The sequence below is a fragment of the Xenopus laevis genome, chromosome 2S, assembly GCF_017654675.1.
Source record: "Xenopus laevis strain J_2021 chromosome 2S, Xenopus_laevis_v10.1, whole genome shotgun sequence".
Classification (NCBI taxonomy): Eukaryota; Metazoa; Chordata; class Amphibia; order Anura; family Pipidae; genus Xenopus; species Xenopus laevis.
The window spans coordinates 143,323,554-143,339,389 of record NC_054374.1 but is presented as its reverse complement, the minus strand read 5'-3'; the positions used below and the strand labels follow the sequence as shown (position 1 = coordinate 143,339,389).

Here is a 15,836-nt window from a genome sequence, read left to right as displayed (position 1 = left end):
CTGTAAAGAGCTGCAGAAATATGTTGCACCATATAAATATCACATTTTAAAGGATATCATCTGTAATTGTCTTTTTTTTTGGAATTCTTGCCAGTATAACTGATAAAAGTGGGTTTGGGGAAAACTTAAAGGGAAACTATTGTGAAAATGAAAATTAAATATAAGCATTATGATATTGAAATAAGAGACTTTCTAAATATAACCAATTAAAAATCCTGTGCCATTTCTGAAATAATCAAGTGTATCTTCTCTATCCCTCTTTCAGCATATGTTCTTTCTTCATTCTGTCTTCATACAGGAGTTGGGTGTCAAATTTTCCTTGACATGCCAATCAAATATATTATTTAGGGGCTCCCTTTCCTAGCAGATGTATTAGAGCTAACTCAAATAACTGACTCTAGCACAAACAATATGGCTCAACCCCTGCATATAGGGAAACAAGGTTTCTGGTGATTTTAAGACCGAGCTCTAAGACATTTTCTAGGCAAAATGAGGCCCCCAAAGGCTGTATTAGACTTAACTGTAATTTGGAATCAGACTCCCAACTCCTGCATGAAGACAGAATGAAGAGAAATAGATGCTGAGAGGAAGAGAGAGTAGAGGAACTGAAATGGGTCAGAATTATTAATTGATAATATTTAGAAAATGTAGAGAAGAGTTCCCCTTTAAAAGACTTTTAACATCAAATTTTTTAAAGAATTCATTAGTATACACGAAAAAAAAAAACACAAAGAGAAATGAAACTTTGAAGTCTTTATTAAGAAATAACTTGCTGAAGCTCTGCTTAAGCTCCTCTTCAGAAAAGGCGATCTGGCGATCCATCGTGCAACGCTCGATTTCTCCTCCCTGCCTTCCTTATAGGAGATAGCCAAGGAGGAGAAACTGAGTGTCGCATGATGGATCACCACACTGACGCCTTTTCTGAAGAGGAGTGCAAGCAAAATTTCGGTAAGTTATTTCTTAATAAAGACTTAGTGATTTCAAAGTTTAATTTTTCTTTGTGTTTTTTTCGTTGTATACTAACAAATTTTTTTAAAAAAAATTTGATTTTACTGGTCCTTTAAAGGGCATGTAAAGTCTAAAATAGAATGAGGCTAGAAATGCTGTATTTTGTATACTAAATATAAACATGAACTTACTGCACCACAAGCCTAATCAAACAAATAATTTATGCTGTCAAAGTTGGCTTCAGGGGGTCACCATCTTGTAACTTTGTTAAACATCTTTGCAAGACTAAGACTGTGCACATGCTCAGTGTGGTCTGGGCTGCTTAGGGATCGTCATAAACAAAGCTGCTAAAGTTCTGCATAGCTGGGAAGTAAGGCCGGGCTCCCCCCGCTGTTCATAAGTATGATTGTTTCCCTGCTCAGCAGTTAGGGACCATCTGACAATTCCTATCCACAGCAGTAAATGAAGGGAGAATTTCACTGCATACAGTCAGGTTTCTTATAAAAACGGTACACATTTTTAATTAAAGTATATTGGAGATAGGTTTCTTTTTCATTAAAGAAAGTAAAAATGGGATTTTATTTTTTTGCCTTTACATGCCCTTTAAGCTCAAGATGAAACAGATGGTCCATTTTTTTGAAGTTATTCAATTTAATGGTAATATCCAATTACATTGCACCATGAATATTTAGCAACTAAAGCTACCCAATAAAATAATAAAGAATGATTAAAAACTACAGAGAAGAACTCCAACATATGAAATCCATTGTTACTACTGTTTTGTTTTATAAAAAGTATGTGGTACTTAAGAGAAAGCCTTTGAGAATGTCAATCTGTAAATGCATTGTTTTATTTCTACTGCATAAATGTGGCATTAATTTAGAAAGATATACAATTAGCTGGAACACGATAAATTTTTAATATATTAACAAACATTTAAGACCTTAAATGCCCTAGTTTTGTACATCTAAGGATAAAAGGAGTGTCTGGATTCTAAATGGAAAATATAATGCAAATCACCCTGAGGCAATAGGGCTGTTTTGGTTTGAGAATACTTGCATGTTGTTAAGCAGACTTTTAAAATTATATTCTCATAGCTTACAGCATTTCAAAACAATTCTCAGGCAATCTTGGTGACTCAATTGAGATACAGTAAGCTGTAAAAAAAGAAGCTACAGTAAGTTACACCTACCATACATTGCAGGCCAAACAGTATATTATAGTATGTGGAATTAAGACGATTGAGAATACATTATAGATCATCACTTTAACACTATTCTGCACTGTTTAGAATTGTGTATTTATCAAGTTTGGTAATGAATGTGAATCTGAGTAAAATAAGGGTGTGAAAATAAGTATAAAGTTGCACTACTTTACCCAATGACTTGTCCTCGTTGACTTTAATCTGATATGGTGTAAAATCAAAATACACACCATTTTTATACCACTTTTTACTCAGGAACTTATCTTTAGCCTTGTTAATGTCAAAGGGTCGTAGCAACCCTTTAAATTTAAGGTGTATATTTCTGGTTAAATCAAAATACACACCTTCATAAGTTTTACCTTCACCACTTTTAATTTTGTGATGGATTCTGCCTTCTGATGTTAGATCTAGTGAGGAATCATATAAAAGAAGAATAGCGTCGCTTGACAAATAGCACCTTTATAATACAAAATATAACAAAAGGTGGTTGCTATGGGCAGCATAGCCAGTAATGTTTCTCTCCACTATTTACACAGCATGATAAATACCGGTAGGCCCTTTAATCTATATTTACCTTTTGAAGTATGGTAACGCAAGGCAACAATATAAGCTTAATCCAAATAGTTCTAAGGTGCTTTTTTTTTTACCATTAATAGCCACTTACTGTGTTCCCATTTGGATCTAAACATACTTTCTTGACTACCTGATCACTCCTCATGTTTCTTTTTTAAAATGAGGAAGGATGCAAAGAGAATAAAAGTTTTTTTTTAAGTTTGTATTTTATAGGACATGGGGAAGATCATTGCTGTTTTCTTTGTTACTTTATAAGGTGCTTAATTGCCAGACCAATAATAATATAAATATAGAAGTTTACTGCCCCATATGGGAATGGAGGTATCCCTGATGGTAAAGATGTGATTACTTTTTATCATCTGTATTTAGAGGCAGTTTATGATCAGGGAAGGAAAAAAGTAGTTGGAGCTTCTCTAATTTGGAGTTGTAAAGTACTCATTAGTGTTTGTAAAGGTGTGTTTTGATGTGTAACTGAATTGGAGAGACTTTCAAAATACATCTAGCACCCTACATTTATCATTAGGCCATGGTGTTGCTACTCAACCAATTTCTTATTAACTGTACATTTCTTATAAAGCACTTTACTTTGCGTTATTTTGACCAGAGCTTGTACTGCTACAGGTGACTTTCACAAAATATGATGCATTAAATAAAATAAATTGTGTATGAAATACCTGGGCCAGTTGGCATCCATCACATATTCATAAAGCGCCCTTAGGGACCCATCGACTAATGATCGAATTGTGATTTTTTTTCCCATCAAATCTCGAAAACGTCATGGTTTTCTATATCTCTAAAAAGCTTTAAAAATGTGAAATTTAAATGTAAAAACTACAAAAGCCTTTAATTCACTATGTAAAGTTTGTCAAGGTGCTACAGAAGCCAATGAATATCACAGGGGTTCAGTCTGGTGTGTTTTTAGTAGTTGTTCTTCTTCCATAAGAAGCATTGTAGAGACAAATTGGTGATAGCTCTTGATAAACTTAATTTGGGGGAACAAAATAGCTTATTCCCATACCTTTCAATAGACCAGCATTAGAATCTTGGTATCCTAAAAAGTTAAAATGCATAATCATAAAAATAGTACCTTCCTCCATGATAATGAGATTCAACTGGTGTTAAATATTGTTTTTTTAATTATCATACATTTTGTTAAATTTTCAATATTGCAAAACAGACTGAAGTATTACCATAACCATTACCATAACATAAACATTTTATACATTGCTAGGCCTTATTATCCAACAGTTATTAAAGATGAACTGTAATGTAAATATGGACATCAGTACTCGATAAGACAAAATCAGCTTGCTATTTCTCAACGGTTTATACCATTTTAGATAAAACTTTGGGGGGTTCTCTTAAGAAAATTTTTTTTATAGTGATCTGGGCACTTCTCTTAGCCCAGATTAATGAGATTCCTTATCTGCATTCTTGTTCTACTGTTTTCACTATAAGTACTCTGGAATGTGTGTGTTTTTTTTAGAAAAGATAGCTTCTCAATCCAGTTAGTTAAAATTGAGACCACAGTTCCATAAGCACTGACTTCTCTTTCTTTGTGGGGTCCCACAGTTAGTAAAACAATCAGCTAGAAAATACGGGACTTCTCCACCCATCTACCAATTTCCTTTTCCTACCTTTTCTTGGAATCAGAGATATTAATAATTGCACTTTAATTGATTTATAAGTGAACTGATCACAATCTGTTGGCACTTTATCACCCTTATTGGTGTTTTAGTTGATTTTTAGTAATTTAACAATCAATTAATGTTAAATGAATTGTTTATGAGTTAGAAATTACAAAGCATACACAATATTAAAAAGAAAAATCAATTGTGTCCTGGTTGTATTCTATTTAATGCTATTTAATTATGTCAAGCACTAGCACTTTGTGGGACTAATTATCAAGGGGGGAACCAACATATATAGAATCACGCGATCAAATGGTTTAACTGAAATCAAATTATATAGTGATAACATATATTTTTTGTGTATTTTTTCTGATCAAAAAGACGGGGATACTTTCTTTCTTTTCTCCTATATAAAAATTCAAATACCCTCCTTTTAATCAATTTTATATATCTGAAGATAAATCATTCCTTTTTATTGACAAAATCTGTGTTTGTCATGTAATGTTTTATGTGTAAAGGGCAATTTATATTATTTATAAAGTTTGAAGTTCTTTTTTTTAAAATTTCCAGAACCAAATTTACATTTTCTGCTCCCCTGAAAAACAGGGTTCTACTGTACATTAATACTTTCAGTATTACATTTAAATTCAGTCTTGTTATTTCTCCAAATACAGAGATGAAGAATGTTTGTCAAATCTAAGGGTATTATATTCCAAAGCAATTTGTATGTCTCCAACTTGCTCTTGTACTATACTTATTTTCATCATATTTTCATTTCACTAAAATCAAATTTTTTAACATTTTTTATTGCATATAATCAGTCTCCTACATTAAAAAATGTAATACTTTTTATATCGTAACAAGGTATTCTTCAATTGTGGATTTTTTCAGTTTGTGTTACTTTTTCAACTCATAATTTCACTCAATTAATTAAGTTTCTATTTTAACGAATTAATGATCAATTTGTACAAATCATGGTATACAAAAATGAGTTAACACATATAGTTTCGACAAATAAAACAACCAAAACATATCATTCAACCAAATTTTTATTGAGTATTTATTTTAGAAACAGAGGTATACAAGCACACCCAATAGACTTTTAAGCCAGGTACCTTAAATGAAAAAGGCACAGGAACTTTTAGTAAACATTTCCTCCCTAACACACATAGTTGCATTGCAACATTTCTGAACACAATTTTAAAAAGCAAATGTCACATTATGCATACAAAATCAGAGATAAAAAATTACTTAATTTACAAACAGGCCCTCATAAACTGAATCAGGACATTTTCTAAAAAAAATTTTGTTAAAGCTTCTATATCAAGCACCAATGAGTTTAATGTAGTTGAACATTTTTATTGTTCTGTTTAATGGGTCTTTGTGGCTCAAGCACTAAAAGATTGTTTTTGACTTTTTTAACCACTGCTCCTCCCCAGAACCAATAACAATAACCTTTTTTTTTGTCTTTATATTAATAAATGCTACTGCACTGGTGGGTGTCCTGCGCCCTCCAACTGTTCTTGAGCTACAACTTCCAAAATCACTGCTAGAAGATAACAGAAGATGTAAATCTATATGAGCTGAAGAACCAAAGGTTGCTTGCCCCTACACTATGGCTTATTAGAACAACTTTTGCTATTGAATGTAATATATTAAGGAAAATTATCTAATGGTTGTGCATATGTTTTGCCCTTAAACTTTGTATCAAGCACTCTATACAGAACATGTTTTTTTTTTACATCATTTCTGAACAGCAGAAAAACTGTTTTTTTCACATATAAAACGATTTATAAAAGATGCCAGTTGCTGTTTTTCACATAGCACCTATTCCCAAATCATTTAACATTTTCAGGAATCCGGCCTTTAAGATTGTTGATGGCTTCGTCTCATTTTTCTTCTCACTGTGCAATTAAAAAACATATATTTATTGCCCTTCATATAAAGGTAAGCTAAATGTACAGCTGGTCTCTATCACCTAGAATTGTGGATATTGCCCTTCTGCTCTGCAGCCCTCTGTTCTAGGTTGGCATATAGTCCTTATAAATACATTGTACTGTGCAACTGATCTGCAGAGGACAGACCAAAGTTATATAATTATTCTTTACTATGTATTGATAAAAAATATACTTTACTCAAAGAAAGGTACTATTGTCAATATTTTTTTTTATTTAAAAATATAAACTGCCAAATTCATACTGACAATGATTATTCCAGAAATGCATTGCATTAGACAATTTTTTCTTTTATTCCTGAGAGTAATCACCATAATTTCTCCACCTTTTGCTTTTGAGTGAATCAGCTTAAGCATAATAACAGTAGCACATGTATATCTAGTATATTTCCTTATGAGTTGCTCTCCTGTTACAGTGTTGAACAGGGAAACCACATATGCTCTTGGCTCTCAGTTATGGAACTTGAGTTTGTTCTGAGTTAGCAAAAATGAAGCTGAACATACTGTACCATAACAAAAAAAATTATGAATAACTGGAAAAATCTTAGCCACCTACTCTGTCCAGTGTTCCATTTCATCCTGCCAGGTTGAGGATATGATTGAGTGAATATGTACTTGCATTTCATTTAGCTTTGCAAAAGCTCTTAAAAAGCAACAACTTTATCATAGAAAGAACAGGCAAGCCAATGTAGGTTAAAGAGATTTAATTGCTGATACTGTAGATACATTTGTTGCCCTTCTTTTTCATTTTATTTAGTAATGACTGACAATTTTAATATAGATTGCCATGAAAATAAAGGGCTTGTTACTCTCATTAAGTGCAAGTATAATTAATTAAATCTCTTTAAAGGAGAAGGAAAGTCATCTTCCACTTGGGGATGCCAAATGTTAGCCACCCCCAAGTGATTGTATTTACTTACCTGAAACGCCGGGGCAGTGCTCTTATCAGCAGAAAACTGCACCGGCCCAGGGTTATTCCAGCGAGCACCACAGAGCGATCCTCTTCCAGCTACTTCTTTCTTCAAATTTCCTGGGGCAGACGCATGCGCAGTAGAATGAAATAGCCGACTTTTAATTTAAAGTTTGGCTTTTCACTCTAATGCGCATGCAGAGCTGCAAGAAGAAAGAGGAAGCTGGAAGAGGATCGCTACCTACAACACTTTTTGATGACACTTCTGGTTCAGCCCCAACATGGCTTCACATATACTACTATTTATAGTAGTCTTAGTATAGTAATCTTACTGGAATTATGTCTGTTTGATATCCAAGCAGACAGATCTTGAAATGGAGTTCTAGCTAGAGTATCATGTATATACAGTAGCATAGTAACAACATACTATGTTATACATTTCAGGCATACCTTGTGTTCTTCGGCCAGTCTGTACTTTTTTAACCTGGGGTTCTAAAAAAATTACATAAAGTGGGTATGACTATTGAAAAGAGACATTTGCAATATGTTTGTACATGCAGTTAGTAACTGAAGTATAAGATTAACCTTTGATAATCTTTGATATTTGCACATTTTCTGGCATTTCGCTTTCATGTACTGTGGTAACTTTGGAGATTTGGGTACCTGGAATACAAATGTTGATTTTGAAAAGATGCTCACTAAGTAAGGTAACAAGATATATTAAAATATGAAATAAATATATTTCATATTTCCAAAATGTAAGAGTTATCTCATTCCATGAAGTATCATTGCAGATACTAATATTTATTCATTCACAGGAATGATCTTACATTTTATAGTCATGAAACAAATGTATTTACTGTCCAACAAATCCTTTTCTTACTGTTTGTCACAAACCAAATGGAATAGTCCACAGATCTCCAAATACTCACAATCTTTGAAGGTACTTTGTCATACAGTGTGTTAGATATTTAAGAATAACCACCACCCACATGTTCAGGCTTAAAAGAGTATAGCATGCAAGTGCAATCAGTGAGCATTCCTACAATCTACGATATACTCCATCTAATTCACACTCAGTAGATTACAAACACAGTGACATGCCATGTACTGTTTTGTGCTCCTTCACGTGTAGATCTTTTTTGTTCCGAAGGCCAGTGTACATATCTTTTTACATTGTAATTTTTTTTATACATTATAGCCAGTTTATTTTTCTATGAAACAGTGGTAATAGAGCACTTTTGAACTCTATTCCTCCCCTTGCATCTGAAGAGGCATGGAGAAACAGAACACTCTACCGTTGAAATAAACTCTTCATGACATTGAGGGGCATATTTATCAATGGTCGAATTTCGAATTGAAAAAACTTCAAAATTCAAAAAGACCAACCGAAATTGAGTCAAAGTTTTTTTTGGTCGAATAGGTTAGTTTTCGATCGAATAGGTCCTTATTCGGGCAAATTCGAATTCTACAAATCGAAGGAATATCGCATTCGATCGAATTAGATTCAACGTTTTTCCCAAAAGAACTTCGATTTTTTCAACAATTGACTCCAAGTAGGTTTTAGGAGGTCCCCCATAGGCTAAAACAGCAAATCGGCAGGTTTTAGATAGTGAATGGTCGATGTTGAATTTTTAAAGAGACAGTACATGATAAATTTAGATATTCAAATCTTTAAATTTTTTTCACATTCAAATTTGGACTATTTAAAGTATACAAAAAAAGCTCAAAATTTTAATTTTTTTCATTGGAAAATTCACCTAGACCTTTTATAAATCTGCCCCTTATTCTACAGAGTCCAGGGGATGGTATCATGTGCATAAAAAATGTCCCTTTCATCATTCAACAAAAAAGAAAATTACATTTTAAATATATTATTTATTAAATTAAATTAGACTTATGTTCAGTGTAACTGGTTTCTATTTACATCTTGCCATACCTTGATTAAGCTTTTTTTTAAATATAAAAATATATAACATTGTATAATCCAGAGTTAAATTATATAGTTACAGTTTATGTAAAGGTTACATAAATTAATGTAGAGCTGTATTTGTAAACTAACTGTGCTGACATTCACATGCTTTTAGTGGTTAGAGGGGAAATGAATATTTATAAAACTTGAGAAAAATTATAAATTTTATATAAAATTATACATTTTAAAGAAACATTGCATAGTTCAAAATATCCATTGTGCCACAAATAGTGTTAGAATTTTTTTTAAAATGAATTAGAGGTGTGCAAAATATAAAGTTACTTGATTAGATCCCTTTTCATTATTAAAAAAATTGTCTTAAAAAATATATTACACTAAATTCCATCACCAGGATCCTCTACAAAAATGCTAACATCCCACTAACCTCCCTGGAGAAGCATTTTCAGTTCATCATCCTCGAGAATCTGTGAATCTCCTTCAATGAACTTGGTTACCCTGGTGACCTCTGACAGGATACATGTTTATGTCATCAATTTTCAGATATTGACATTGTTTGAAGTTTTGTAGTAGATAATTTATTTTATGAAAAGTTTAACAGCAACCCTCCAATAGTAAAATTTTGAGAATTTTTAAAAAAACAAATATTTAGACATTTTTAAAAGACAATTCAGATTTGTTTTGAGCGATCACCATTTCAGTCAACAGCAACATGTTTTGTATTGATTTTTTAAATGAAAGCTGTAATTCTTGACACTGCATATAGGTTTTGCCAGCAGCTATATAAATGATACTATATGATACTTCTCTACCATGAATATGATATAGAGTATATACTATATATAAATCTGCACATCATTTTGTGCACACAGTATTAAATGTTTATAGGTAGTGATGAGCAAAATTAGTTGGCAAGTTTCACTGTGAAAATGATGCCCATAGTCTCCAATTGGTGAAAAAATTTGTCATGTGTCAAAAATCTTTCTCGAAATTTGTCACGCGTCAAATACATTTTGTTGCCCATATTTCGATGCATTTCCGTGAATTCTGTGAAGTTTCGCAAATAGTTGGCGAAACGGGTCAGATTTGTCCATCACTATTGCAGGAAAAACAAATGGTAATGACTGACAGAGGAATATGCTCTTAATTATTTTGCAAATTAGATAAAAGTTCAGATTACAGAATCAGCATCTCACTCTCATTAGGGGAATCATTTCCAGAGTTACAAATGTAAATCAGTCTAGGTAAGAACTCTGAAAGTAATTATTCATACCCCTTCAAATCTTTTTTGTATCGGTTGCAAAATGTAGTCTTAAATTCATAATGATCTGGCCATAAAGTTTCCAAAAGAGTCTTTTTTGTGGCAGATTGCAAATTACCTTTTGAAACTTATATACGAGGGCATTAAGTGGTTAAATAATATAGCTACCTAGCTAGCTAGCCAGCTAGATAGATATATAGATAGATGATGGATAGACAGATAGATAGATAGATAGATAGATAGATAGATAGATAGATAGATAGATAGATAGATAGATAGAGTGGTCACCAAGACTAATTCCTCCAAGTAAATGTTCCTCTTTCAATAGGGTATTGGGCTTGATGATGGATTCGGCTCCAGTCATAAAATGTATAAACAAATCTTCATATGAGCTATGGAAACCCAATTGTAATGTTTTCTTTATCTCTTGTTTAGAAAATGCTGTCATTCTAAAAATGTTTTGATGTACCATTGGCTAGAAATGCAGCAAAAGGTGATGTTAGCCCATCATCAGGAAAGATCTGTACATCCAGAGATGCCCCAGCAGCTCCCAATCTTCTTTTCTGCTGATTCCTAGCACATGCTCTAGGCTGCTGTCAGTTACCTAAGCTTTGAAACTGATTTACCATATACTGTATTTAGAGAATAAAATCATAATACAAGGGTGATTAATACTTAATTCAGATTGTAATTATATGGCAGCTCAGAAATCAGATCATTCAGTAATTATTATTTTAAAAAATACTAACCTCCCTCAAGCAACTTTTTGAGCATTTCTTCATCTGTTTCTGAACCACCAGATACACGAGTATATGTTATTTCGGGACCTGTGAAGTTATAGAATGTAAGATTATCAAAGTTGTAACCAAACAAGCTTTGCTTTTGCAGTACATAGAAATTTAACAAAATACTAAGTACGCTGTTTATCTTCTTCCATAGCGGCTCTGAAACAAAATACCAGTATATTTATTAGGCACCTTGAAGTAGTCTCTCTTTTTTCATTCCACCTTCTGTTAATCCTTCAGGAAACTATTAATGACTTTTGCAAAGGTTTCATTATTGGTTCTACAAAGTGGATGCAAAAATACCACTTTATTAATAGGCAAGAAATTGACTCGAAAGTTTAGCCCTGGATTATGTAAAATAATTCTGAGAATTGTATATTTCCATAATGTATATGAATTTAAAACAAATTAAATAACTTTAGTTTTGATGCATTCTGAAGTCATATATTTTGTGTGGTTATATTCCTCAAAACTATTTGTTTTTCTATTTATATGTTATGCACTGTTTAAAAACTTTTTACAACTTCATAATAAGCACTTGTTATATACCTACAGCATATATTAAATGCAATATTCAGGAAAGTTTAAAATAAGAATTATGAAAGCTTTACCAAATATTACTTTACCTCCTTGTATTACTTTAGTCACACGAGTTTCTCCTTCCTTAATCAGTCTAAAATCTGGTTCCCCTTCAACCACTCTAGTGAGCTTAGTTATTATGGGTTCTAATAAATTAAAGAAAAAAGGCATTTGAATAAGCATGATACATCTGTGAAGTAAAGGGCATTTAGGAGAGTTTGTTTTTAAAATAAAGACTTTCTAAAGTGCCTTTAGAATTGGTTTTACCTCCTTGTATTACTTTAGTGACTCGAGTTTCGCCTTCCTTTATCAGTTTAAAATCTGGTTCCCCTTCAATCACTCTAGTAATCTTAGTTATTGTGGGTTCTGATGAATTAAAGGCAAGACAAATTAATAGGTGTGATATATCTAATTTAGCAATGATCAATACATATTATATAAAGTTTAGTAACATTTTACAGCTTTGCAAAACTATATTTTAGACAGCATATTAAAAAATTAAATTCCAGAAGAAATTACTTTACCTCCTTGTATTACTTTAGTGACTCGAGTTTCGCCTTCCTTTACCAGGCGAAAATCTGGTTCCCCTTCAATCACTTTTGTGATCCTAGTTAATGTAGGTTCTGATAAATTTAAATTAATAACAAAAAGTGATGAGGTGAAGGACCTGTAAGCATATTTTGCTTTGTATAATTGTTATCATTATTATGTTATAGTCTTATCAAATCTGGCAACTTGTTAAAGCCATGTTGAGTTTTAAAGTAACAGTACCATTTAAAATTAAAGTGTTTTAAAGGATTGAAAATATAATTTACTGTTGCCCTGCACTGGTAAAACTGGCATATTTGCTTCAGAAACTGAACTATAGTTTATATAAACAAGCTGCTGTGTAGCCATGGGGGCAACCATTCAGTTTCAGGAGACACAATAGATAAGCATTAATCCGATTGTATAATATAGAGCGTATCTGTTATCTGTTGTGTATCCTGTGCCTTTTCTCCTTTTTCAGCTTTGAATGGCTGCCCCCATGGCTACATAGCAGCTTGTTTATATAAACTATAGTTGAGTTTCTTAAATTAACAGACCAGTTTTACCAGTGCAGAGCAACAGTAAATTATATCTTAATTACTTTGATATACTTTCTGTTTTTGGTGTTAAGGTTCCTTTATGTTATATATTTTATACACATATTTAGTAGAGTTGATCTTTAAAAAAAAGATTTATGATAGTGCCATTAGAAAAAGATTTACCTCCTTGTATTACTTTAGTAACTCGAGTTTCACCTTCCTTTATCAATTTAAAATCTGGTTCTCCTTCAATCACTCTGGTAATCTTAGTTATTGTGGGTTCTAATTCATAAAAAACATTAACAGGTATGGTTAAGTAAGTAAGTAAGTAAGTACACTTAAGGTAAGATTTATTTTTATTTTTCAGAATTCATATATATGAATTTTAGAATAAACTCAAAAGTTTGCTTATTTATAAAAAAATTATATGTAAAAAACATGATCAAAAACAGAAATCAAACTCAATTACATCTAATTTGATTTCTTCTCATCAATTTCAATGGGTGTACAAATATTTTAAAAAAAAAATGTAAATCACATAAACAACACCCTTTAACTTTAACATGAACTTAGAAGCTTTTAGAAACCAAATTTTTAAATTAGAGTTTTTGGTGCTCAATAAATCTCTAACATTCAAGTTTAATTTGTGAGTTTAACAAATTTGTAAGTTTTAGCTAAAAAAAAATCCAATTGAGGAGCAAATTTGAATTTGAACATTGATAAATAAGCCCTTTAGAATTTTCCATTTTACAATGATTTAACATTGAAATGTTAAATTAAGGGGCAAATTCATCAAGGGTCGAATATCGAGGGTGTGTGAATCCTTCACTCGAGCTTGGTGAATGGGCCCCTAAGTCTTTAGTTGCTAAAAGAACCAGAGACCTTTTATCAAGTGGGTAAAGAAAAATGGATTATGAAAGCATTTTCTAGATTGAATTTTCTTTTCAAAGCAAATCTTACATTTCAATAAGAAAAATATTATATACATTTATAGCTTCGTTATATTATATTTCAGGCAGCAAATTAAAAAATCTGAAGTACCAGAAGAAATTATTTTACCTCCATGTATTACTTTAGTCACTCGAGTTTAAAAAATTAAATTCCAGAAGAAATTACTTTACCTCCTTGTATTACTTTAGTGACTCGAGTTTCGCCTTCCTTTACCAGGCGAAAATCTGGTTCTCCTTCAATCATTTTGGTGATCCTAGTTATTGGTTCTGATGAGTTTAAAGTGATAATTATTGATGAGATGAAGGTCATGTAAGTATGTTTTGCTTTTTAATGGTTTCATCATTGTGATAATAAAAAGTAAAGTTCTATTTCAAATAGTGTCACTTGTTAAAGAAAGGTTGAACTTTGTTTAATATCATTTATACACAGTTTATCAACTTTTTACAGTGCTTTATGTGCACTTTTGTATATCTTTATTTTAGACAACATATTAGATTTTGTAGTAACAGAAAAAATTACTTTACCTCCTTGTATTACTTTATTGACTCGAGTTTTGCCTTCTTTTACCAGATGTAAATCTGGTTCCCCTTCAATCACCTTAGTGATCCTAGTTAATGTAGGTTTTGACAAATTTAAAATCGTGGGGAGCGCCATTTATCAAAGGTCGAATTTCAAATTCATGTGAATTTTTTTTAATTCGAATATACTCACACTTTGACTGGGAAGTTATTTAAGAAAAAATTAAAATGACTAATATTCGATCAAATGGTTCCGACCCAAAAATTCGAATCATATTTGATTCGTACGAATCAAGTTTTTCTCCCCAAAAAAAAACTTGAATGTCAGAAAGGCTATTAACATCTCCAAAAGGCTTAAAACTCTGAAAAACATTGACTTGTACATGAACTCGACAGATTTTAGGTGTTGAATAATTACATTATGTTTCCATGGTCGAGTTGTGATAAATCTCACATTCAAATTTACATTGGAACAGGGGGATTAAAATTAGAATGTGTGAATTTTGACACCAATTTTTTTTTGAAAATTCTAATTAAAATTCAAATGTACTATTCGAACCTTAATAAATGTGGCCCAAAGTGATAAGGTGAATGATCTGTAAACATAATTTGCTTTCTATCAGATTATGTGATAATAGAATAAATAGTTCTATGTCAAAAAGTGTGACTTATCAAAGCAATGTTGAATTTTGTTTAATATATTTTATATACTGTTTATAAACTTTTTATAAAGTATTAGTGTATTACAATTTATTGCAAATAACTAAACAACAAAGTTTATCTTTAACATTCAGATGTATGAAAGTGCCATTAGAAATAGTTTTACCTCCTTGTATTACTTTAGTAACTCGAGTTTCGCCTTCCTTTATCAATTTAAAATCTGGTTCCCCTTCAATCACTCTAGTAATCTTAGTTATTGTGGGTTCTGATAAATTAAAAAAAATAAAACATCAATACCAATTTTTACAGGTAGGGGACATGAACATAGCATGTGTTTGCATCTTATTAAATGCTTTTGCCAACTTTAAAGGAGAAGGAAAGCTACAGAGACAGTTTACTGCCAATAAATTAGCCACAATAGTGCAAGCTATAACACTATATTTATTCTGCAGAATGCTTTACCATACCTGAGTAAACAGCTCTAGAAGCTCTCTGTTTGTTTAGGATAGCAGCTGCCATATTGGCTTGGTGTGACATCACTTCCTGCCTGTCTCTCCCTGCTCACTCATAGCTCTGGGCTCAGATTACAGCAGGGAGGGGGGAAAGGAAGCGGGAGAGGAGCAAACTGAGCATGCTCAAGCCCTGTCCTGGAGGTTTATGCTGAAAACAGGAAGTCTGATACAGAAGTCCATGTATACACAATAGAAGGAAAGAAATGCTGTGTTTCTTTTGACAGAGGACTCAGAGCAGCATTACTTTGAGGGTTTACTGGTATATTTATATAGACTTACTTAATTTTAACCTTTCCTTCTCCTTTAAAATGTTAAAAGGAACAAATAGTATAATAATTGTGAGAACCAGAAAC

The 15,836-nt window shown here is 32.0% G+C and overlaps 1 protein-coding gene across 21 annotated transcripts in view; it reads right to left on the bottom strand.

The window, feature by feature from the left end:
* Positions 1-5,387: 5,387 nt before the first annotated feature.
* The window catches only part of postn.S (periostin, osteoblast specific factor S homeolog), a 54,171-nt gene continuing 43,722 nt past the window's right edge, over positions 5,388-15,836 (bottom strand). The window contains exons 20-30 of one of the 21 annotated variants that reach the window (XM_018250219.2): positions 15,138-15,236; positions 13,964-14,059; positions 13,026-13,124; positions 12,300-12,398; positions 12,043-12,141; positions 11,823-11,921; positions 11,161-11,238; positions 9,578-9,658; positions 7,806-7,883; positions 7,671-7,712; positions 5,388-6,260 (exon numbers count right to left, since the gene is read on the bottom strand). In XM_018250219.2, the coding sequence (XP_018105708.1) occupies positions 6,223-6,260; positions 7,671-7,712; positions 7,806-7,883; positions 9,578-9,658; positions 11,161-11,238; positions 11,823-11,921; positions 12,043-12,141; positions 12,300-12,398; positions 13,026-13,124; positions 13,964-14,059; positions 15,138-15,236 (908 nt within the window). In that variant the 3' untranslated portion in view covers positions 5,388-6,222. The remainder of the gene's footprint in view (positions 6,261-7,670; positions 7,713-7,805; positions 7,884-9,577; positions 9,659-11,160; positions 11,239-11,822; positions 11,922-12,042; positions 12,142-12,299; positions 12,399-13,025; positions 13,125-13,963; positions 14,060-15,137; positions 15,237-15,836) is intronic. The other 20 variants (XM_018250220.2, XM_018250226.2, XM_018250225.2 and 17 more) reach the window with 20 other exon arrangements.